This window comes from Bufo bufo, chromosome 2, assembly GCF_905171765.1.
Source record: "Bufo bufo chromosome 2, aBufBuf1.1, whole genome shotgun sequence".
NCBI lineage: Eukaryota > Metazoa > Chordata > Amphibia > Anura > Bufonidae > Bufo > Bufo bufo.
Genome location: NC_053390.1, coordinates 434,577,769 through 434,603,837, shown reverse-complemented (window position 1 = coordinate 434,603,837; position 26,069 = coordinate 434,577,769). Strand labels below are relative to the sequence as shown.

Here is a 26,069-nt window from a genome sequence, read left to right as displayed (position 1 = left end):
TGGGAAGGCTGGCTGGGCGCATTTTCACATGAAACGCCGCCCCTTGGGCAGATTGCTGAACGGAGAAGCAGGTTATAAAACTTTATATTTCGCTCTTTATAAGGTGGACAGGGGGGATAGTTATATGCTTTTAAAAGACTCTATAAGACCTGTAATGTGATATATCTAACTATATATGCTGATTTCGCCTGTCAGTGTCCCTTTAATATTAAAATCTTGGAATACTCCTAAAGCAAAATATCTACAATTAACAACTTGAAATGTGCTGGAGAAAATTTGGTGGCAAGTTAAACTTTTCAGAACTACCACAAAAGTGGTAGAAGGGGTAAAACCTCAGGTGGCATGTAAGGCTTTTTTTCCTAATTATTAAATGTGCATTCAAACAGATTGTGTGGACCTCGCTCCACAATGTGTTGTTGCTGGCCCAACACCTGGCAAAGAATATAACAAACTGGATGTAACGGTCAATGGATTCCTCTTAACGACACGTGACGTACCGGTACGTCATGACGTCCTGGTACTTAAGGGCACATGACGTACCGGTACGTCATGTGTTGTTCCGATCACTGCCGCCCGTGACCCCCCCATGTCGGCGATCGCAACAAACCGCAGGTCAATTCAGACCTGCGGTTTGATGCGCTTTTTGCAGTTTCTGATTCCCGCGGTCCCTGACCGCGAGGATCAGAAACTTTATAATGTCCAAATTATATCTGTATCCCCCCCCCCCCCCTGCACCCCTGAGTGATTTTGGCCCCGTGGGAGGTGCAGGGGGAGGGTTGCGGGCGGTGCGGCAGGCGGGATCGCGATCCCCCGCCCGCCTCCCCTTGTATAATCGTTGGCTTCTAGTGGGTGCGATGCGATGTCAGCCGTTTAACCCTTTCCATACAGCGGTCCGTACGGACCGCTGTATGGAAAAAGTTAACAGTAAGAGGGAGCTCCCTCCCTCTCCCATCGGGGGGCTGCAGTGCCTTTGCAGCCCCCCGATGGAGAGGGAGAGACCCCCCCGACAGATCCCCTCCTTACCCTTCCCAGTCTGCGAAGTTCTGAGCAGACGGGGAAGGTTCCCATGGCAACAGGACGCCTGCTCAGGCGTCCTGCTGTCCATGGTGCTGAACAGATCTGTGCTAAAAGCATAGATCTGTTCAGTGTAAGTAAAATACAGTACAGAACAATATATATTGTACTGTACTGTATTATACAGACATCAGACCCACTGGATCTTCAAGAACCAAGTGGGTCTGGGTAAAAAAAAAAGTGAAAAAAAGTAAAAAAAAAAAAAAAAAGTAAAAATCAAAAAACACATTTATCACTGATTAAAAATGAAAAAAATAAAATTCCCTACACATGTTTGGTATCGCCGCGTCCGTAACGACCTGATCTATAAAACGGTCATGTTACTTTACCCGAACGGTGAACGCCATAAAAATAAAAAACTATGATGAAATTGAAATTTTGCCCACCTTACTTCCCAAAAAAAGGTAATAAAAGTGATCAAAAAAGTCGCATGTACACCAAAATTGTAACAATCAAGCCGTCATCTCATACCACAAAAATCATACCCTACCCAAGATAATCGCCCCAAAACTGAAAAAACTATGGCTCTTAGACTATGGAAACACTAAAACATGTTTTTTTGTTTCAAAAATGAAATCCTTGTGTAAAACTTACATAAATTAAAAAAAAGTATATTAGGTATCGCCGCGTCCGTATCGACCAGCTCTATAAAAATATCACATGATCTAACCCCTCAGATGACCGTAAAAAATTAAAACGGTGTAAAAAAAGCAATTTTTTGTCATCTTACGTCATAAAAAGTGTAATAGCAAGTGATCAAAGAGTCATATGCACCCCAAAATAGTGCCAATCAAACCGTGATCTCATCCCGCAAAAAATGAGACCCTACTTAAGATAATCGCCCAAAAACTGAAAAAACTATGGCTCTTAGACTATGGAGACACAAACATTTTCTTTGTTTTCAAAATGAAATCATTGTGTAAAACTTACATAATAAAAAAAAAAGCATACATATTAGGTATCGCTGCGTCCATGACAACCTGCTCTATAAAATTACCACATGATCTAACCTGTCAGATGAATGTTGTAAATAACAAAAACAAAACAGTGCCAAAAAAGCTATTTTTTGTTACCTTGCCTCACAAAAAGTGTAATATAGAGCAACTAAAAATCATATGTACCCTAAACTAGTACCAAACGGCGCACCTTTCAATCTACGCCCCGCTGTGTGGCCGTACAGTAGTTTACAGCCACATATTGGGAGTTTATGTAAACTGCAGAGTCAGGGCAATAAAGATAGTCTTGTTTGGCTGTTAACCCTTGCTTTGTTAGTGGAAAAAATGGGTTAAAATGGAAAATTAGGCAAAAAAATGAAATTCTCAAATTTCATCCCCATTTGCCAATAACTCTTGTGCAACACCTAAAGGGTTAACGAAGTTTGTAAAATCAGTTTTGAATACCTTGAGGGGTGTAGTTTCTTAGATGGGGTCATTTTTGGGTGGTTTCTATTATGTAAGCCTCGCAAAGTGACTTGAGACCTGAACTGGTCCCTAAAAATTGAGTTTTTGTAAATTTCTGAAAAATTTCAAGATTTGCTTCTAAACTTCTAAGCCTTATAACATCCCCAAAAAATAAAATATCATTCCCAAAACAATTCAAACATGAACTAGACATATGGGGAATGTAAAGTCATCACAATTTTTGGGGGTATTACTATGTATTACAGAAGTAGAGAAACTGAAACTTTGAAATTTGCAAATTTTTCCAAATTTTGGTTAAATTAGGTATTTTTTGGTGCAAAAAAAAAATTTTTTTTTTACTTCATTTTACCAGTGTCATGAAGTACAATATGTGACGAAAAGACAATCTCAGAACGGCCTGGATAAGTCAAAGCGTTTTAAAGTTATCAGCACTTAAAGGGACTCTGGTCAGATTTGCAAAAAATGGCCTGGTCCTAAGGTGTAAAAAGGCTATGTCCTTAAGGGGTTAAAGAATATCTTCTACTTTTGGTGTCACACACCGCACACTACAGAAAACTCCAGCAAGGAGAATTCCTATGTAAACCTGCACATTGCAGAAGACATTTAGACGGGGGTTAAACATTTCTACACTTACCAAAACTCTGGGTTGTTTACGCTGTTCTCCATGCTGAACTGCTCTATTTCTGGTCCCATCTGAGCGACAAACTCTGCCAACTTTATAGCCGTATCCTTGGTCTTCTCATCAACTATGAGAAAAAAACAAAACCAGAAAGATAACTAAATACTTAACTGCTCACAATTATTGCTGAAGCCATGCAAAGCCAGATTGGAGGAGAATGTTAGAGGATGTTTCGAGCATTTCATGTGCATAGAACAAATAAGCTTTATTGTAGAAGGAGGTGGATGTATTCCATACAAACCCTCAAAAGTATTACCTTTACCTGCTGTGCAGTAACCCCATATGGTACAGACTTAAAGGGTCACAGAGTTGTCAGAAAACTTTTGATATGTCAGACATATTAAAAGTTTTGATGTGTGTGTGCGCCTGAGATCTTTGTTCTAGGAATAGGTAGGGGTCTCAACGCTCAGACCCCCGCCCCCACCCCAATCAAACCTTTTGATTTGTCTCTACATATCAAAAGCCAACTAAAAACTCATTTAAACTGGCTAAACACATTACTGTCAGCTAAACAGTGATTTTGGCAGGATTCAAAGTGGCCTCCCGACTGCAGATGTCTGGCAGTAGCTCTTTCCCCTCTCTGGTCAGGATACATGTATACTCTGCCGAGCGTGCAAGTGGGGGTGTTTGGTAGAGGTATCAGTCATATGCTGCAACTGATATAAACTGTATGGTTTTGCCCTTATTTGTAAGTTGCATTCAATATGGTAACAAGATGACAAAGTGGAACAGTGACACAAATTGAAGACATCAGCTGCAAGCTAAGAACCTTCTTATATGGTCACCTACAATATAACTACTAAAAAGGCAGACAAATGTAAAAGAATTTGCTACAAACCATCCAGTGGTTCTGTGGCTACTGGTTCTTTTTCCTCCACTTTTTCCTCTACTTTCTGAGCAGGTGAACTACTGGACACAGAACATGTATCTGGAATCTTCTCAGACTTGACATCTACTTCACAAGCAGAGGTTTCTGGTGTAGTTTCTTCTACTGGTATAGATTTTAGTTCTTGTTCTTCAACCTTCTTTTCCTCCTCAACAGAAGGCATTTCCTTTGTCACACGTCTCTTAAGTTTGGCCTGCTTTCTTTTTCTTGAGAAGGCCAAGGTCCTGAAGAGTTTCTTCTTCAAGTTTTGTACCTTTCTTGCATACAGCATTGCCCTCACTGAATCAGTAGCCAACTCTTCAGGAGACCGCTTACAACTTTTTGTCTGTGTGCTCTGTGTTTGTATCTGATTTTTGGATTCCTGAAATTCGACAAACTTTTGACGATAATATTTATATTCATTGCTACCCTCATCAAACAAGAACCTGCAATCAAAAATCAGAAGTCGTTAATGAAGGAAGAATCATCTTCAATAACTTCCTGTATTCTACAGCTTTAGGTTGTAACTGAGTAGTAATCGTTCCCTGCAGCTATTCTGATCTGGAATTGATTTGTGGTAGTTAGAGTTCACATACAGAATTGGGCCAAAAGTCTTGCCTATATGACATGTGCCACATTAAAGGGGATGACCCATATCATATATTGGGGGCATCTATTTAGGATATAGCCCCAAGGTCTGATAGGTTCAGGTCCCTCTGGGAGTGTCAAAAATAGTCCCATAGAAATTAATGGGCTGCGAACCATGCAAGCACGGACGCCGCTTTATTCACTTCTATAAGGCTTACGGAAATAGCAGAGCCAGCGTTCAGATATTTTTGGCAGTCTCCTAGAAATGAATGGAGGGCGGCACTTTGCTGGCTCTGTTTCAGAGACAGGAGCGGGTCCCAGAGGTGGGACTCACCTTCCATTTATAATAGAGTCTCTTGGGCAGTGGGGACAGCCACAAAGCTAATTTAGAACAAAATAAACTCATTAATCCTGATTCAGTCATAATATAATTTTATTCTAAAATTCATGTTTATTTGCTGATCAACATGGCCTAGCTCAAAATACATCTGCGAGTAAAAGGGTTAAAGAGGTTGTGCCAAGTCTAAAATTTATCTCCATCCCTCAATCTGATGAAGTATACTCCATTCATACTCTATGCGACTGTTGGAAATAGTTGAGTACAGCACTTGGCTATTTTCGGCAGTCCTACAGAGAATGAATGGAGAGACAGTATGGATGCTCGGCTTGGTGCTCCATCAGGACAGGAACACAGGATTGATGGTTGTTCCTAGCGGATGAAGCCCCAGTGATCAGCTAGTTATCCCTGAACCTGTGGATAGGTGATACATTGCAAACTAGAAAGATTGCTACACAGATTTGTGTGGATACAACTAAACATAAGACACATTCATTCTATTGACCTTCCCAAATTGAAAAAGTTCTTACCCAAATTGAGACTTTGCTCCTGCAGCCTGGTTGCCTTTTTTTGCATTTTCAAACAGCTGATCAATAGTAGCAATAGCATTGACATCAGCGGCTTTCTTTTCTTAAATATACAAGAGAGGAAAGACATGCTTACAACTGATAACACTTTGGGGTGATGTGAAAAAAGCTTGCATTGTGCCAATGCACACTCTACAACCATGACTAAATATGATACATACCTACAGAAGACTATAAAGAGGAGAGAGCAAGATGGATTAGAAAACAGATAGATTTGCATCTACTTTCCTATTGCTATATATTCACATCTTTTAGGAGATGCAGCTGCTTGAGCCGATGCAAATGCTGGCTGTCAGCCATACAAAAAAATAATTGCATGCAACGTTCTTGTCTGGCTGAAACCATTCATGCCAAAGACCTGCCGGCCCTCAATGCAGTCAATGGGGATCCAACAGTGAAGCAGAGGATCCAGCAATGCTGGAACAGTCTACCGGATCTCCTAATGGAGATGTGAACAAGGCCTAAGACTATATAGGGTGAGATTTATCAAAACTGGTGCAAAGGAAAACTAGCTCAGGAGCCCATAGCAACCAGACTGATCTTTTCATTTTCCAAAGGAGCTCTGAAACATGAAAGGTGCAATCAAGTTATTTGCTATGGGCAACTAAGTTTTTCTTTGCACCAGTTTTGATAAATCTCCATATGTTCAAGGCCCAAATGCCTCCCAGGCCAGTCATACAATATGCACCACTGGAAGGACAAACCCCATTGATTTCATCGAGGCTTTTTTTTTTTATGGAAGCAAAGGTGCTGCATGCAAAGACTGCAGGGAACTTAAAGGGGTTGTCCAAGTTATATTTATAGATGACCTATCCTCAGGATAGGTCATCAATATCAGATTGGTGGGGGTCAGACACCCGGCACCCCCGCCGATCAGCTGTTTGAAGAGGAGGCACGCGCCATGCCAGCGCTGCCTCCTCTTCACTGTTCACCACTGCAGATGCAACGGCGAGAAGGTAAACAGTGAAGAGGAGGCAGCGCTGGCACGGCGCGTGCCTCCTCTTCAAACAGCTGATCGGTGGGGGTGCCGGGCGTCGGACCCCCACCGATCTGATATTGATGACCTATCCTGAGGATAGGTCATCAATTAATATAACTTGGACAACCCCTAAAACCAACGCAACCACAAACTTTATACTGGCCCATAACTATTGTGTTATTTTCAGCTGTTTGGCGGCTATTTACCAGTGAATAGTATTTCGCACAATATGGTTAGACATTCAATGCCAATTTAGAACAATAGCTTTTATCTGGCATGATTAAAGTAACCAACCTTGACTTTCTCCATCAGGCTTTGATTGTTTCTTAGGAACTTTTTTATCATCGGGTACCTTGGCTTGGGATTTTAAGATTAATTTATTGTCTTTGTTTTGAAGCCAGGTTGTCAATCGTGAAACAAACTTTCCTCCAAAAAGAAAACAGCTCTTGAAATTTGGAAAGTCTATAGGCTTCAGATTTGGATCAGAGACGCTTAGCAAATTAAGAACATTATTCTGTCTGGCACCGCTAATCATCGCAAATGTCTGACCTATCAGGACTAGAGACTGCCGGCACAACAACACAGTGCTCTTGAGGGCAACAAATAGCTCTCTTGGGTCTGTGAGAACAAAGTGCTTTATTTCATATGCATTACAGGCAAGCAGCAAAGGCGTTATACAATGCAGCAAATTCTTCTGGACCAACATCATCTCCATGTCAAATGGTTTGATTGCGTTAAAGAAATCATTCTTCGTTTTCACAGTTCTCGTTCTAACCAACAAATCCAACAGGTCATTGTCAATTCTGGGGCTCCTCATGACAGGAGGAACTACAGTTCTTACACTAGAAAAGCACATCTCTCTGTGAGAGACAGCCATTTTACATTTGAGGCAATCCAGTAACATCTTACATGCATCAGTCTTTACTTTGAACACAGACGCATACTGTTTTAGAAATTCCATATCCTCTGCAGAGTCAAATTTGGCCCATTTGACAATCTGCAAGCCAATATTAAAGACTTGGTCTTTGTCTAATTCATCTTGTTTAGTGGAGGGTTCACCGCCTTTAGCTGGTCTGCCAGCAAAACTATGGGCATGTTGTGTTATATTTCCTTTCTTCTGCCCACGCCTTATGGCCACATGCTCCAAAGCTCCATGTGCCTCGAAAACACCCTTGCCAAACTCGTTCCTAGAACGCAAATCCCTGACAATTTCTGCTCGGTCCATTGGATGTTCTGGTTCACGAAGAGGGTGATCAAGATCCCAATTTTTACGAGATAAGCTCAAGTCTCTTAAGTTTTCAAGTTCACCAAGCTGCCGATTTGTAGCATGTAGTTCTTCTCGGTATAATCTTTCCTTTACAATTGGGTCATTAGGACCCCATCTGTCTAAAAGAGGATTGAAGTTTCTTCCACCAGAGAGTTCCCTGTCTAATTCTCGACGGTAAGGCTGGTTTGAAATACCATCTCTCCTCATCTCCATATCCCAGTCTCCATCTACAGAACCGTAAGGGACATCATGCATGGGATACCTTTGTTTATCTCTGTAAAGAGCGTCCATGTCATTCACTGGTCTTCTTGACGAGGATGGGCCTATAAAAAAATAAATAAAAAAAATTGTTCATATATATAAAAAGCATGGCCAACAAGTGATTCAGGATATGAACAGTAAATACGTTTACGGGTACCCAAAGAGGCTTATAAAAAACAGAACACATAATTGCCACATAAAAGGGGGGCCGACCCAACGTTCTAGGGGTTCATTTGTCCTGAAAAGACAGCCCTTCGACTGGGAATTTTCCTTAAAATGTACCTTTGAACAGCATTTTTCAATTTAGCTAGCAACTTGAAGTTTTTTTGGGGGATTTTAATATTGATGCCCTATCCTCAGGAAGGGTCATAAATATCAGATCTGCAGGGGTCAGACACCTCTGCCAATCAGCTGGATGTAGAGAAGGACACCTTCTCTACATTGTTTACCTGCTTGCCATCGACATTGCAGAGGTAAGCAGGCGTAATTACAAGCCGGGACAGCTGCTTCCTATTCAAGAGTATATTTACATCTGCTCACCGCTGCGATGTCGACCAGGTAAACAATGGAAAGAAGGCCATGCTCACACGGAGCGACGCCATGCTCTTCAACCAGCTGAAGTATAGGATAGGTCATCACTATTAAAATCCCAGAACACACATACAGGGGTTATTCGATCAAAAGAACTTATCCCCAAACCACAGGGAATAAGTATCTGAACAGTGGGGGTCCAACTGCGTGCAAGCGCTCAGCTAACTCAGGCAGTCCTATAGAGGGACTTTATCAAAAGTGCCGCAAAAGGAAAACTACTTTGTTGTCCACCTTTCATTTTTCAAAGCTCCTTTGGAAAATGAAAGAATCAATCTGGTTGGTTGCTATGGGTAACTAATCCAGTATTCCTTTGCACCAGTTTTGATAAACCTCCCTCAGTGTTGAATGGCAGAGTGGACATATTCTAGTGATCAGCGGGTAGTACTGCACTCCGGAGTAGAAGTGAAGCTTTTTATTCACCCATAGTATGGCAAGAGAGCTCTTGTGAGCCGAAACGTTGCAAGTTTGCCATACTATGGGTGAATAAAAACCTTCACTTCACTACTACTCCGGAGTGCAGTTCTACTTTTTCGTCTTTATATTATTGCCATTACCCTACGTTGGACCTTGCACCCGCATCTGGGTTGGTGCCCCCGCTGGACATTTATTTAAAAAAAATATAAAATAGGGAGATTAGGGAAATTAACAAGTGGCTCAAGAACTGGTGTAGGATGGAGGGGTTTGGGTTCCTGGAGAACTGGGCCGACTTCACTGTCGGATACAGGCTCTATCGTAGGGACGGGCTGCACCTCAATGGGGAAGGGGCAGCTGTGTTGGGGAAGAAGATGGCTAGAAGGTTGGAGGAGTGTTTAAACTAGGGACTGGGGGTAGGGAAATTACATTATAGGAGGGGAAGATAGTGCAGATAGAGACCGGGGGGCAAGGTAGTGGGACTGGGGGAGGAATGGAAGGAGGGACTAGAACAGTTCAGAAGGAAAGGTGTAGGGTAAAAAATATACATAAACCTCTCAAATGTATGTATACTAATGCCAGAAGCCTGACTAATAAAACTGGGGAACTGGAAGCAGTAATGTCTGAGGAGGACTATGACATAGTGGGAATAACAGAAACATGGCTGGATGATAGCTATGACTGGGCAGTTAATGTACAAGGTTACATTCTGTTTAGAAAGGATCATCAAAACCGGAGAGGGGGAGGGGTTTGCCTTTATGTAAAGTCCTGTCTAAAGCCCACATTCCGTGAAGATATAAGTGAGGGACATGAACATGTGGAGTCACTGTGGGTAGAGATACATGGAGCTAAAAACAATAAATTACTAATAGGAGTTTACTATAAACCACCTAATATACCAGAGTCCACAGAAAATCTACTACTAAACGAGATAGACAAGGCGGCAAATCATAATGAGGTCATTATTATGGGGGACTTCAACTACCCAGATATAGACTGGGAAACTGAAACTTGTATATCTCATAAAGGAAACAGATTCTTGGCAATAACCAAAGACAATTATCTCTCCCAACTGGTTCAGGACCCGACTAGAGGGAGGGCCATACTGGACTTAGTATTAACTAGGGTTGTCCCGATACCGATACTAGTATCGGTATCGGGACCGATTCCGAGTTTTCTCGGCGGTACTCAGCCGCCGATACCCCGCCCCGATACATAAATAGAATACTATGGGCGTAACTATGGGCGGGGCCCGGTGCAGTCACTGTACTCTTACACCGGGCCCCGCCGCTCACCGAAGTATTTATAAACGTGAATCCTTATCCTGTTGTTAAGTTGAACTAACGCTGCCCTCTCCCATGTTCCCCTGTATCCCCACAGCACTTACTTAAGCTTCCATAGCAGGCAGAGCAGACGGCAGCAGTAACGTCACTCACTGACGTAGAGCGCCTGCTCCGCCCACTTTATGAATGAAGCAGGCGGAGCAGGCGCGCGACGTCAGTGAGTGACGTTACTGGTGCCGTCCGCTCTGCCTGCTATGGAAGCTTAAGTAAGTGCTGTGGAGATACAGGGGGATACAGGGGAACATGGGAGAGGGCAGCGTTAGTTCAACTTAACAACAGGATAAGGATTCACGTTTATAAATACTTCGGTGAGCGGCGGGGCCCGGTGTATTGGGGGACACTGTTATGAGGGGGATCTGTGGATGACATATAGCAGTGTCATCCACAGATCCTCCCCATAACAGTTCCATCCACAGATCCCCTATAACAGCACCATCCACAGATCCCCCACCAAATAACAATGCCATCCTCAGATCCCCCCACCCCATAACAATGCCATCCTCAGATCCCCCCACCCCATAGCAGTACCATCCACAGATCCCCATAACAGCACCATCCACAGATCCCCCATAACAGCGCCATCCACAGATCCCCCATAACAGCGCCATCCACAGATCCCCCATAACAGTGCCATCCACAGATCCCCCATAACAGTGCCATCCACAGATCCCCCATAACAGTGCCATCCACAGATCCCCCATAACAGTGCCATCCACAGATCCCCCATAACAGTGCCATCCACAGATCCCCCATAACAGTGCCATCCACAGATCCCCCATAACAGTGCCATCCACAGATCCCCCATAACAGTGCCATCCACAGATCCCCCATAACAGTGCCATCCACAGATCCCCATAACAGTGCCATCCACAGGTCCCCCATAACAGTGCCATCCACAGGTCCCCCATAACAGTGCCATCCACAGATCCCCCACATGACAGTGCGTTATCCACAGATCCACAGATCCCCCAAAACGGTCACATGACATTTAAAAAAAGTATCGGTATTCGGTATCGGTGACTACTTGAAAAAAAGTATCGGTACTTGTACTCGGTCCTAAAAAAGTGGTATCGGGACAACCCTAGTATTAACCAATAGACCTGACAGAATAACAGATATGCAGGTTGGGGGGACACCTGGGAAATAGTGACCATAAAGTAATAACCTTCCAATTATCATTCAAAAGAGCGTTTCTACAGGGAGGAACAAAAATACCAAACTTCAAAAAAGCTAAATTTAGCCAACTAAGAGAGGCCATAGGCCTAACTAACTGGGACAAAGTCCTCAAAAATAAAAATACAGCCACAAAATGGGACATCTTTAAAAACATCCTAAAATCTCATTGTGAGAGGTACATACCGTATGGGAATAAAAGGTTAAGGAACAAAAAGAAACCAATGTGGATAAACAGAACTGTAAAGAAAGCAATAAATGACAAAAAGAAAGCATATAAAACCCTAAAACAGGAGGGTAGCACGGAAGCACTGAAAAACTATAAGGAAAAAAACAGAACATGTAAAAAACAAATAAAGGCGGCCAAACTAGAGACCGAGAGATTAATTGCCAAAGAGTAAAACTAACCCTAAAATGTTCCTTAATTATATAAATGTTAAAAAGTATAAATCTGAAGGTGTCGGCCCTTTAAAGAGTAATGAGGGGGGAGTCGCAGAGAGCGACGAGGAGAAAGCAAAGCTGTTAAATATTTTTTTCTCCAATGTATTCACTGAGGAATATAAACTGTCAGATGAAATGCTGAATGTTGAAATAAATTCGCCATTAAAAGTGTCCTGTCTGACCCAGGAAGAAGTACAACAGCGACTTAAAAAGATCAAAATAGACAAATCGCCAGGACCGGATGGCATACACCCCCGTATCCTAAGGGAATTAAGTAATGTCATAGCCAGACCCTTATTTCTGATATTTGCGGACTCTATACTGACAGGGAATGTCCCACAGGATTGGCGCATGGCAAATGTGGTGCCGATATTCAAAAAGGGTCCAAAAACAGAGCCTGGAAACTATAGGCCGGTAAGTTTAACATCTGTTGTGGGTAAACTGTTTGAAGGTTTTCTGAGAGATGCTATCTTAGAGCATCTTAACGGAAATAAGCAAATAACGCCATATCAGCATGGCCTCGTGAGGGATCGGTCATGTCAAACTAAATTTAATCAGTTTCTATGAGGAGGTAAGTTCTAGACTTGACAGCGGCGAATCAATGGATGTCGTATATCTGGACTTCTCCAAAGCATTTGACACTGTACCACATAAAAGGTTAGTATATAAAATGAGAATGCTTGGACTGGGAGAAAACATCTGTAAGTGGGTAAGTAACTGGCTCAATGATAGAAAACAGAGGGTGGTTATTAACGGTACACACTCAGATTGGGTCACTGTCACTAGTGGAGTACCTCAGGGGTCAGTATTGGGCCCTATTCTCTTCAATATATTTATTAATGATCTTGTAGAAGGCTTGCATAGTAAAATATAAATTTTCGCAGATGACACTAAACTGTGTAAAGTAATTAACACTGAAGAGGACAGTATACTACTACAGAGGGATCTGGATAGATTGGAGGCTTGGGCAGATAAGTGGCAGATGAGGTTTAACACTGACAAATGTAAGGTTATGCACATGGGAAGGAATAATGCAAGTCACCCGTACATACTAAATGGTAAAACACTCGGTAACACTGACATGGAAAAGGATCTAGGAATTTTAATAAACAGCAAACTAAGCTGCAAAAAACAGTGTCAGGCAGCTGCTGCCAAGGCCAATAAGATAATGGGTTGCATCAAAAGGGGCATAGATGCCCGTGACGAGAACATATTCCTACTACTTTACAAATCATTAGTCAGACTACACATGGAGTACTGTGTACAGTTCTGGGCTCCAGTGAACAAAGCAGACATAGAGCTGGAGAGGGTCCAGAGGAGGGCAACTAAAGTAATAACTGGAATGGGGCAACTACAGTACCCTGAAAGATTATCAAAATTAGGGTTATTCACGTTAGTAATTAGATCTCCCCTCCCGATAATTTATACCGATATTCTGGGAATTTTCATTTGAGAAAAAAATAAAATTCCTACACAAATCTGCTGAAAATTAATATGTTTATTGTTAACGTGTATTTTTTTTTTGTAAATCTTTTTCATTTATACTTAATATTTTTGTGTGTTTTTTTTACTAACTTTTAGCCCCCTTAGGGACTAGAACCCTTGTCCTATTCACCCTGATAGATCTCTATCAGGGTGAATAGGACAACACAGGGCTTCAATAGCGTCCTGGCTGCCATGGTAACCGATCGGAGCCCCAAGTTTACACAGCTGGGGCTCCGATCGGAGGGGAGAGGGGATCCTGTGGCCACTGCCACCAATGATTAATACTGGGGGGCTTGGGCGCGCACTGCGCCACCAATGAAGATAAGTCTCTCAATCATTCATATACAGGAGGCGGGAGCTGGCTGCAGAATCACATAGCCGGCTCCCGACCTCTATGAGCGGTAGCTGCAATCCGCGGCACCTAAGGGGTTAACTACCGCAGATCGCAGCTACTTGTCATAGAGGTCAGGAGCCGGCTATGTGATTCTGCAGCCAGCTCTCGCCTCCTGTATATGAATTAATGAAAGACTTATCTTCATTGGTGGCATAGTGGCCACAGCCCCTCCCCTTCTCCTGTACTTCCTCTCACTGGCGGCAGCAGCATCACAGGGGGGAGGGAGACACTTCTTCCTTCTCCCCTGTGCTGCTGAGGGAACACAGAGCGCTGAGAGCAGCGCGATCTGTGTTCCCCATACGTTAGCGGTATCAGCAAAAAAGATGCCGATAACGTTCAAAATCCTCAATATCGGCCAAACCGATAATCAGTCGATCCCTAATTCATAGTGAAAGTGAGTACAGAGGCTGGCCATTTTATCAATAGGAGAGAGCTTGTTTCAGACAGTAGTACAATACTTTACACACAAAGCCAGTTATGTGTGCAGTTTAGGACACATGAGGGGACACATAGGGCCATGAGGGGTACCAGCATAAGATGCTATATGTGTGTGTCTTATGCTGGCCCCCCTCATGGCCCTATGTGTCTTAGCACACATCCCCTATAACAGTGCCATCCACAGATCCACCCCATTACAGCGTCATCCACAGGTCCCCCATAACACAACAAAATACGCCACACAAACGCGCGTATTACGAGCGTTTCCTAAATACAAAAACGCCCCAAAATACGCCTAAAAAACGCCTGTAAAATGCGCATACCCAATACGCTCAGGTGTGAACTCAGCCTAAAATGGAAGAAAACAGGAGATGGGTCAAGAATCAGAAGAACCCATCTAGGAGAACCAGCAATGAACATACACGGTGGAAGCTGTGTCCCCCAATGAACACAGCGAGAAAAGGATTATACAGATAAGCACAAAAAAATAAAAATCTACATTTTCTCGCTTATATCATTGGGGGACACAGAAGACCATGCGACATTAGAGAGCAGTACCATGGGGAGGGAACAAGAACAGAACGAATTGAAGCCCAGGCATAAGGCCCCGCACAGAAATGCAGGGGAAAGACACACACACAGGAAAAAACATTCCCAGGAAGGCCAGCCAGAGTGTGGCTGAATAATCAAAGGCTCTGGCTGGGCAGAAGAAGAAAGAATAGCCCATGGAATATAAGTCAGACTTCAGAAGAAGTGGAGAGCACACAGAATATCCACAAGATGGACAAGAATGAAGACAAGTCAGTCACCAGAAGCAACAGAGCGATTGCAGAAGATACCGGAAGGCTGCCAAGGAGTGATGCCCATGGGTCAGAACCCCAGAAAACAAAGCCACCCTAGAGCCATCAACAGTCACAGCATGGTGTGAGCAGAACAAAAGAAACCACTCAGTGGAATACTGATTGGAAGAAGACGAACTGAAAATGGCATCTGGATATCAAGGGTCAAAGAACTGCAGATGTGACAAAACTTGCCCCCAATGGGGGAAGAAGTAGGGATGCCAGAAGGAAAAAGGCCCCACACACCATACCGGACTGCCAGAAGAGAAAAACACTCCAGCAGGACCATGATCAACAAGTCAGAGCTAGAGAACCTGGAATTCAGGCATGAGAATGGCCCACAAGAAAAAAAAATTCTTGAGGGAGTGAAGAAACCCAAAGAGAACAATGCAGTGGAACTGACCTAAAACTGACAAAAAAAATAAAATAAATTGGGGAGTAACCAGACAGGGAAAGATTGTCCTCCGGCGTCAAAAACATCCCCTTCAGACCTACGACCAAGGGGAACATTCTTATGAAGAAACCCCCCCTTGGTCGTGGTTCTGAAGGGGATGTTTTTGACTCCGGAGGACAATCTTTCCCTGTCGGGTTACTCCCCAATTTATTTTATTTATTTGTAGAGGAGGACCTTAAATTCCAGAACAAGAGAGGAAAGAAGTAGTCTGATACTCCATGGAAGACTGCCTGAACTTGCAGACCTAATCAGAAGCTGCAGACAGGAACCAGAGATCGGAAAAAAAAATATACTGCGCCAGGAAGGGAGTGTGGACCCATAACGCCCCAGAAAAAAAAAAAAAAAAAACTGGTAACAGAACCACCACCACCACCCATGCAGGCACCCCACAGCAGAAAGTGGGCATACAAGAAACCAATGGTTATGAACACTGGCCGAGCAGGCAGTAACAGTATGTGGGGGAGCGTAACTATTCGCAGAAGGGGAGAAGTAGAAGCAGCCGATGCGGCTTAGAAGAAAACCAGCACTTAGGGGTGACAAGGGCAGTACGACCGCTCGATGAGGGGAGCCATGTAGACAACTCACATATGCAAACTGAATAAGTGCATACCCAAACCCCACACGGAGGGAACGCTGATGCGGTCACTGTAGTAGACTGTAGAGGCAATGCGGTAAATGTAAAGAGAACAAGGCGCTAAGCCACCGCTATTGAAATTGGTAGGTTATACCAGGTACAGAAAACCTATTAATGCCCAGCAGAAGTGAGCAAACCCCTCAGCCGCAGAGTGTCATGGCAGAACAGAAGCAAAGTGCCCCCTGTGGAAGAAGGAAATGTAGACGCGATTACAACTAGCGAGAAGGCACCATGCCTAGAAGGAGGAATGCTGTGTAGATACCGCAGGAATGCCAGGGCCGATTCTCCACCTCCCTTTCCTCCATGCGGAGTAATAAATGTAGTGTCTCCTGCCCATGCGTCATGTAAGCCGCAGGTGAAGGATGAACGCAAAAATTCCCCTGGGAAGGGTTCACGCAGTAGTAGCCATGGAACCAGAGTAGCCAGAATATCTATGGGCAGCGTAAAGACTGCTTCAGAGGGGGAGGCGAAAGATTGCCTCCTACGAAAGATTGCCCCTCACAGGGACTCAAGGCACAAGGAAAGGAAAGAGCTACAGGCCGACCTGAAAGACAGAGGCTGCCACGTAGGCGCCAGACACCAATCCAAACTAAGACTACCTGAGGAAGGGGTAGTGTGAAGCAGTCACAGTATCCAGCAGTAGTGCCAAAATACCACCCATGACGGGGGGAATTTTTTTTTTTAGGTACCGTGTCTAGCCAATAGGCCACCCATGGAACGGGATGCCATGTGACAAGGAACAAATGAGAGTAGACAATGTTGAAGCAATTACTCTACCCAAGAAAGATTGATAATGTAATAGGAGTAACAGTTTCCAGTGGTAGTGGAATTACTCCGCTGACGGAAAGAGGGGAACCGAAAACATGTACAGGGTCCACTGGTAGCGCAAGCACTACTGGTTGTGCAACTACTCCGTCAATAGGGGGAGGGTAATGCTACAGGATCTCTAGCACACAATTGTGGTGCAACGAATCCACCAATAGAAGGGGGAAAGCCGACAGGACAGATGATAGCCAGTATGAGTGTAATTAACTCCGCCTGCAGAGGGGTTAATGCAACAGGACGTGTGGTATCCGGTGGAAGTGCAATACTCTGCCTAAGGAAGGAGGGTAATGCGACAGTCTGTCCAGGATCCAGTGGTAGTGCAATACTCTATAGAAGGGTAATGCTACAGAATGTATAGTACCCAATAGGGATCGACCGAATATCGGCCGGTATTCAGGATTTTGACAGTTATCGGTATCGGCATCTATTTTGCCGATAACGTATGGGGAACACAGATCGTGCTGCTCTCAGCGCTCTTCGTGTTCCCTCAGCAGCACAGGGGAGAAGGAAGCAGTGTCTCCCTCCCCCTGTGATGCTGCTGGTGCCAATGAAGAGACAAATGGGAAGAGCAGGGGAGAGGCTGTGGCCACTGCGCCACCAATGATGTTAACTTACTCATTCAAATTGAACAGGAGGCGGGAGCTGGCTGCAGAATCATATAGCCGGCTCCCGACCTCTATGAGCGGTAGCCGCGATCCGCGGTAGTTAACCCCTCAGGTGCCACGGATCGCAGCTACCTCTCATAGGAGGTCGGGAGCCGGCTATGTGATTCTGCAGCCAGCTCCCGCCTCCTGTATATTAATAAATGAGAGATTTATGTTCATTGGTGGCGCCCCCCCAAGCCCCCCAGCATTAATCATTGGTGGTGCAGTGCGCCCCCCCACCCCCGTATTAAACATTGGTGGTGCAGTGCGCCCCCCCACCCCCGTATTAAACATTGGTGGTGCAGTGCGCCCCCCCACCCCCGTATTAAACATTGGTGGTGCAGTGCGCCCCCCCACCCCCGTATTAAACATTGGTGGCGCAGTGCGCCCCCCCACCCCCGTATTAAAAACATTGGTGGCGCAGTGCGCCCCCACCCACACCCGAATTAAAAACATTGGTGGCGCAGTGCGCCCCCCCCACCCCCGAATTAAAAACATTGGTGGCGCAGTGCGCCCCCCCCACCCAAGCCCCCCCAGTTTTAATCATTGGTGGCAGTGGCCACAGGGTCCCCTCTCCCTCCTCCTCTGATCGGAGCCCTAGCAGTGTAAGCTTGGGGCTCCGATCAGTTACCATGGCAGCCAGAACGCCATTGAAGCCCTGGCTGCCATGGTAAGCTCCATGCTGCTGTGTGCACAAAGCACAGAGCAGCAGGGACAGTGTGATCCTATCAGGGTGAATAGGACAAGGGTTCTAGTCCCTAAGGGGGCTAAAAGTTAGTAAAAAAAAAATATATATATATTAAGTATAAATAAAAAAGAAAGATTTACAAAAAAAATATTCATTTTCAGCAGATTTGTGTAGGAATTTATTTTTTTCAAAAATGAAATTTCACAGAATATCGGTATAAATTATCGGCTATCGGCCTGAAAGTTCACAAATTATCGGTATCGGCCCTAAAAAATCTATATCGGTCGATCCCTAGTACCCAGAGTAAGTGCAAATACTCAATACTCCCACTACGGAAGGAGGGTAATGCTACCTGAAGCATAGGATCCAGTGGTAGTGCAACTAAGCCGCCTCTGGAAGGAGGGTAACGCTAACGGATGTACGGTATCCAGTGTTGGTATAAATATTCCGTCAATGGAAAGAGGGCAATGCTGCGGACGTATAGGAACCAACGGGATGTAAACTCTGATAGAGGATTACTCTGCCCATGGAAAGAGGATAATGCTACAGGCCGTACAGTACCCAGTGGAAGTGCAGTTACTCCATTTAAGGAAGGAGGGCAATGCTACAGGTGGTATAGAATCCAGTGGGGGTGCAATGACTCCTACGAAAGGAGGGTAATGGCACGAGCTGTACAGTATGTAGTGGTAGTGCTATTAGGCTGCCTATGGAAGGAGGATAATGCAATTGGCTGTACAGTATCCAGTGGTAGAGCAAATACACCACCTAGGAAGGAGGGTAGCACTACAGGCCGTATGGCATCCAGTGCGAGGACAATTACTCCGCCTATGGAAGGAGGGTAATGCTACAGGCTGTACAGTATCCAGTGCAAGGGCAGTTACTCTGCCTATGGAAGGAGGGTAATCCTACAGAATGTACAGGGTACAGTGGTGAGCGCACATATTCCACCTAAGGAGGGAACGGAATGTGACAGGACTCATTGAATTCAGTGGTAGTGCAACTACTCTGCCTATAGGAGGGTAAGCTACAGGGAGTGCGGTATCCAGCGGTAGTGCCAGGAGTCAGCTTGCGCTATAGTAGGACGTATGAATCCAGCAGTAGGGTAAAGAAATTCTGCCTACAGAAAGGCATGGGAACTAGGTTCAGAAGGACCAGATCCAAAGGTTAATATAAATATTAGGGGTGGGTGATAGACGATATAAACTATATAAATTTGGCCAACGATAGGTTTCGTTTATCGCCATATCGCGGTAGAACATGGCATGCGCCACTCAGCGCGCACCATGTGATCCTGAGTTGGCATAGTGGAGGAGGGAGTCCCTCCCCACTGTGTGCGGCTGCCGCTGACCACCAATGAGAACAGAGTAGGAGAAGGAGGGGAGGTACTGTGGCCACTCCGCCACCAATATACCGGTAGTTAATATGCCTTATGATAGAAACTTTTAAATACATAAAGGGAATCAACAAGGTAAAAGAGGAAAGAATATTTAAAAGAAGAAAAACTGCTACAAGAGGACATAGTTTTAAATTAGAGGGGCAAAGGTTTAAAAGTAATATCAGGAAGTATTACTTTACTGAGAGAGTAGTGGATGCATGGAATAGCCTTCCTGCAGAAGTGGTAGCTGCAAACACAGTGAAGGAGTTTAAGCATGCATGGGATAGGCATAAGGCCATCCTTCATATAAGATAGGGCCAGGGGCTATCCATAGTATTTAGTATATTGGGCAGACTAGATGGGCCAAATGGTTCTTATCTGCCGACACATTCTATGTTTCTATATAATACAAACGTAGCATGCATGTGCCGGCCATATCCCATACCCTGTTTCTATGACTGCACGCCGTGATCCTCAGGAGGGGTTAATTGCGGTGGATCACAGCGTGCAGTCATAGAAACCGGGTATGGGATATGGCCGGCACATAAAAAAAAAAAAAAAAAGAATGTTTTAAAAAAAAAATTTGTACCCTGCAGTTGGGTGGTGTTCACGCCATGCGTTTTTTCAAAAAAATAATAAGTTGAATGAATTGCATTCAATTGCAGCACACGTCTCTCTATGCTGATGAATTTATTATAGCCAAAGTGATTTTATTGTGATTTTAAAATGCACTTGCACTTTTTATAATATGTGATTGTTTATGTATACTTCAATGTGAAGCTACACCTTATCGGCACAAGCACTAATTAATATATATAAGAATATATACCAAGATCACAATACAAGACGACACTGGAAATGGTGGAATGGATCGATTTTTTTTTTTTACAAAGAACACTTGATTTTGTATCAGCTGTCACTAATTGTAATAACTTGATTAAATGATGTTGTACACATGTATTGAAAAGCTGGATATGTATTTAGATGCCAGCATGTTGTTGGTCTGTGCACTTGGCTTGAGAAGGATCCTGGAAGGGGATTGAAACGTTGCCTATTTTGTGTCACATACACATACCCACACCCCTTTTTTTTCTGGCGGAACGACACCTATTTTCTGCCGACTCGCCCCGCCCCCCTTTAGTTACTGCAGGGCCGGGCAGCCGGCAGGGCACAGCAGGAGATGAGCGCTGCGCTTCCATTGTGGAAGCGATCACTCATCTCCAAAGTCATCTCATCTGCATCGCCGTCCTCAGGACGGCAATACAAATGTCTGTAATGCGGCAGGGCAGGGAGAGGTGTCCCCTCCCTGTTCCTCTGATAGGCTGCCGGCTAGTGCTGGCAGCCTATCAGAGGCCGGTGCAGGTGGCGTGATGACATCATTGCGCCGCCTGAGCCAGGGAGGGACACAGGCCGGAAGAGGCCTGCATCGCATCCTGGAGGAGGCAAGTATAAGTTTATTATTAGAATTTTTATACTGGCACATGATAGGGGGGCCACTGGCACATGATAGGGGGGCATCTATGGGGGCACATCTTACTGGCACATGATTGGGGGGCGCCATCAGCTCTGCTGCCATGCTCCTCCTGACACTCGGATTGCACAGCGTAACTGGTTTCTATGACGCTGTGCACTCCAGGCGCCTGGCCTTAGTCGCGCCCCACCCCCTCGGTTTCACCAACTTACCTTTCCAGCAGGGGCGCTGCCGACACTCCATCGTTCTGCGCTGCTCTAAGCCAGACGTCACACAGTGCGTCAGGTCATGGCGTCTGTACGTCAGAGCAGCGCGGGACCATGGACGTACTGTGAAATGTCCAGAGGCCCCCTGCTGGAAAGGTGAGTATTCCAAGTGCAGCGGGAGACCACGGAGACAAGAAAATATGCCTTCTGGAGTGGCCCAGTCAGAGTCCAGACTTCAACCCGATTGAGATGCTGTGGCATGACCTCAAGAAAGCGATTCACACCAGACATCCCAAGAATATTGCTGAACTGAAACAGTTCTGTAAAGAGGAATGGTCAAGAATTACTCCTGACCGTTGTGCACGTCTGATCTGAAACCACAGGTTGAAGTTATTGCTGCCAAAGGAGGTTCAACCAGTTATTAAATCCAAGGGTTCACATACTTTTTCCACCTGCACTGTGAATGTTTACATGGTGTGTTCAATAAAAACATGGTAACATTTAATTCTTTGTGTGTTATTAGTTTAAGCAGACTGTGATTGTCTATTGTTGTGTCTTAGATGAAGATCAGATCACATTTTATGACCAATTTGTGCAGAAATCCATATCATTCCAAAGGGTTCACATACTTTCTTGCAACTGTATATAGCGGAAAATTAGACTGTATACTTGCGGAATAAATATTCCTTTATTATTCATAGTGCACTGTTTATAGTCTCTTGTTGTAGTATATCGTAGCAGTGGTAATTCGCATGTAGTTTAGTTCAGTGTAGAGTAAGGGCCCTTTCACACTTGCGTTGTCCGGATCCGGCGTGTACTCCATTTGCCGGATCCGGAAAAACGCAAGTGAACTGAAATCATTTGAAGACGGATCCATCTTCAAAATGCGTTCAGTGTTACTATGGCAGCCAGGACGCTATTAAAGTCCTGGTTGCCATAGTAGTAGTGGGGAGCGGGGGAGCAGTATACTTACAGTCCGTGCGGCTCCCGGGGCGCTCCAGAATGACGTCAGAGCGCCCCATGCGCATGGATGACATGATCCATGCGATACGTCATCCATGAGCGTGGGGCGCCCTGACGTCACTCTGGAGCGCCCGGGGAGCAGCACGGACGGTAAGTATACTGCTCCCCACTACACTTTACCATGGCTGCCAGGACTTTAGCGTCTTGGCAGCCATTCAGAAAAAGCTAAACGTCTGATCCGGTAATGCGCCGAAACAACGTTTAGCTTAAGGCCGGATCCGGATTAATGCCTTTCAATGGGCATTAATTCCGGATCCGGCCTTGCGGCAAGTGTTCAGGATTTTTGGCCGGAGCAAAAAGCGCAGCATGCTGCAGTATTTTCTCCGGCCAAAAAACGTTCCGGTCCGGAACTGAAGACATCCTGATGCATCCTGAACGGATTTCTCTCCATTCAGAATGCATTAGGATAAAACTGATCAGGATTCTTCCGGCATAGAGCCCCGACGACGGAACTCTATGCCGGAAGAAAAGAACGCAAGTGTGAAAGAGCCCTAAGGCAATCAGAGTGTATCTCTATTTTAGGTATAAATAGGCAGAGGCATTACTAGACGACTCACGCCTATTTATGAATATTGAGATTACCCTAAACTTCAATAATTAATATTTCCCTTAAAGGGAACCTGTCACCTGAATTTTGGGAATAGAGCTGAGGATATGGGCTGCAAAATGGCCACTAGCACATCCGCAATACCCAGTCCCCATAGCTCTGTGTGCTTTTATTGTGCTTAAAAAAAAACAATAACACGATTTTATACATATGCAAATTACCCTGAGATGAGTCCTGTCCCCGACTCATCTTAGGGACAGGACTCATTTCAGGTTAATTTGCATATGTATAAAATCGTGTGTTTTTTTACACAATAAAAGCACACAGAGCTATGGGGACTGGGTATTGCGGATGTGCTAGCGGCCATCTAGCAACCCATGTCCTCAGCTCTATACACAAAATCCCGGTGACAGGTTCCCTTTAACACAGAGCAAGACGTAGTTTTCACTTGTTCCATTTTAAAGGGCTCATGAGACCTAGTGATTAACATTTATTATTTTTTGGGGCAGGGTGACCAAAAAAAAACTTCCATTTTTTTTTTGCTTTTCTATGTTGTTCACAGTGCAGTTTAAATAACACTATCTTTATAATATGGGTTGAGGCAAGCTAGGTGTGATATTATACATACTCAGGATAGGTCATCAATATCAGATTGGTGGGGGGCCAACTCCCAGCACCCCCGACGATCAGCTGTTTGAAGGCTTAGTGACGTTCGTGCAAGCGCTTCTTCCTCTTCAAAATTACCTGCTTTTTTTGCATTTGTAGACACGACACAGTCTAATTACAAGTGAACGGGACAAGCAGATTTAGTCACACTGCGCCGCCTCTACAAAGGAGACAGCACACAGGTAATTTTGAAGACAAAGTAGCACTCGTCGCAGGAGCGCCACTAACCCTTCAAACAGCGCGAGTTAGACCCCACCGATCTATTATTTATGAACTCTCCTGAGGACAGGTCATCAATATCAACTCACTACACTAAGCTTTTAACTAACACCATGACACAACATGCAGTTTAAATCCACTTACCATCCAATTCACGTAAAGTATCCGACATGGCTTGGTCCATGCTTACACGGTACCTTTTCATTTTCTCTTGCACTATAGCATCAAAGGCTTCACGGGTCATCCTTTGTCCTGACATGATTGTCAATCTGTAAGATCAATAAGCTACAGGCATCAGAATGCTTGGAATAGTTCAGGAGAAGCAAGGTAACGCATTGGATACAGAACTGTGCCTCAATCCTACCGCATCTAATGTCTATGAGGGCCAGCCTTGGGCAAGTTGGGTTTCTAAATGCCTGGCCGCAGCTTCCTCCCAATATGCAAGCCTGGCCTAGTGATGCATGCACGTTCTTAGCAAGCCTGGCCTAGTGATGCATGCACGTTCTTAGCAAGCCTGGCCTAGTGATGCATGCCCGTTCTTAGCAAGCCTGGCCTAGTGATGCATGCCCGTTCTTAGCAAGCCTGGCCTAGTGATGCATGCACGTTCTTAGCAAGCCTGGCCTAGTGATGCATGCACGTTCTTAGCAAGCCTGGCCTAGTGATGCATGCACGTTCTTAGCAAGCCTGGCCTAGTGATGCATGCCCGTTCTTAGCAAGCCTGGCCTAGTGATGCATGCCCGTTCTTAGCAAGCCTGGCCTAGTGATGCATGCCCGTTCTTAGCAAGCCTGGCCTAGCCATGCACGTATGTGCTCAGGGTTCCGTCTCCACTTATCTCATATACAGCTATTATCGGACACCGAGAGCTAGGTGCCGTGACTATCACTGCCATACCTAATATCCCCGGCGCCAGCAGCTTTACACACCACCCACCCAATAAGGCCTGGACCCCGAGCCCTACCTATTAGCTCGCTACTCCAACACAATCCGTACAGCCACTTCCTCCCGGGGCTGCCGCGTGTATTACATGCGCTGACGTGATGACGTACGACGTGCTTTAGTTCGCGTCATATTTCTTAAAAAGATTTTCAAAACCATAAAAAAGAGTTCTATTTTACCAAAGAATGTGTATTAAAGCGATAACTAACACGTCTCCGATAAGGTTCGGTATATTTGAAGTCTTATAACGAGTCGCTCTTTTCGGGCTCCTCGATGACGTCACTTCCGCCCCATGGTTGCTATTATGCCTGGACCCTGGAGACTGCGCAAGGAGCTCCTGTCTCGTGCAGTGTGCTTGTATTTGCGGTAATTTCTATATATCAAGCGCCGGGGCTGCTGGGAAATAAAATGATGATAAAATATGCATATATTGACTGCCTCACGTACTCAGGTTAGCCGGGTAGCCACATGAATGATCCTAGATCTGCTACTGACAGTAGATCTAGGATCATTCATTCTGTCATTCATTCATCTACATGCAGGATCTCAGGACTGGTTATATACTAGGTTTTTATTTATATATATATATATATATATATATATATATATATATATATCAGGGGCGTAGCTATAGGGGAAGCGGCTGCTTAGGGGCCCATCCAGGAGGAGGAGGACTAAAGGATTTGCTCAGGGACCCCTCAACAGTATTACACAATGAAATGACATACAGTGTAGAAAACGGAGGGAACAGCTGCCAGGCCTGGTCTGAGAGAGCGATCTTTACTAGCCACAGGAATGGGGGCGGCATGAAAGGAAGGGGTTGGGAAAAAATTACTGGGGGAGGGGGCCCCATTCAAAAATTTGCTGTGGGGCCCAGTCATTTCTAGCTACGCCACTGTTCTATATATATATATATACACACATATCCAGGATTCTGCAACGGTTGCAGCGCATAGTGCGTTGCATCACGACCCTATTGACAATCATTAGATCTTTGTGTCATGCGACATTTGTGTAGCCCCAGCCTTATTAACCCCTTCCCAACATCTGCCATGCATGTCGGATTTTTGAAAGATGGTGCCAGGCAGCTCAGATGAGAGACTTTTAATGCCAGAGATGGCGTGGTCAACTACGACCACTGCATCTAAGGGCTCTTTCACACCTGCGTTCTTTTCTTCCGGCATAGAGTTCCGTCGTCGGGGCTCTA

General features: G+C 44.8%; 2 protein-coding genes across 4 annotated transcripts in view; one reads left to right on the top strand and one right to left on the bottom strand.

Moving 5' to 3' along the window:
- Positions 1-24,961, bottom strand: part of SUGP2 (SURP and G-patch domain containing 2) — a 31,244-nt gene extending 6,283 nt beyond the window's left edge. The window contains exons 1-6 of one of the 2 annotated variants that reach the window (XM_040417424.1): positions 24,885-24,961; positions 24,070-24,194; positions 6,825-8,120; positions 5,495-5,594; positions 4,013-4,485; positions 3,130-3,241 (exon numbers count right to left, since the gene is read on the bottom strand). In XM_040417424.1, the coding sequence (XP_040273358.1) occupies positions 3,130-3,241; positions 4,013-4,485; positions 5,495-5,594; positions 6,825-8,120; positions 24,070-24,184 (2,096 nt within the window). In that variant the 5' untranslated portion in view covers positions 24,185-24,194; positions 24,885-24,961. Of the gene's footprint in view, positions 1-3,129; positions 3,242-4,012; positions 4,486-5,494; positions 5,595-6,824; positions 8,121-24,069; positions 24,195-24,817 lie in introns of both variants that reach the window. The other variant, XM_040417425.1, reaches the window with a different exon arrangement.
- Positions 24,962-25,161: 200 nt separating this feature from the next.
- The window catches only part of ARMC6 (armadillo repeat containing 6), a 41,487-nt gene continuing 40,579 nt past the window's right edge, over positions 25,162-26,069 (top strand). The window contains exon 1 of one of the 2 annotated variants that reach the window (XM_040417423.1): positions 25,162-25,228. Coding sequence is in view for 1 of the 2 variants with exons in the window: in XM_040417422.1 (XP_040273356.1) it covers positions 25,271-25,313 (43 nt within the window). In the remaining variant the exon portion in view is untranslated. Of the gene's footprint in view, positions 25,314-26,069 lie in introns of both variants that reach the window. The other variant, XM_040417422.1, reaches the window with a different exon arrangement.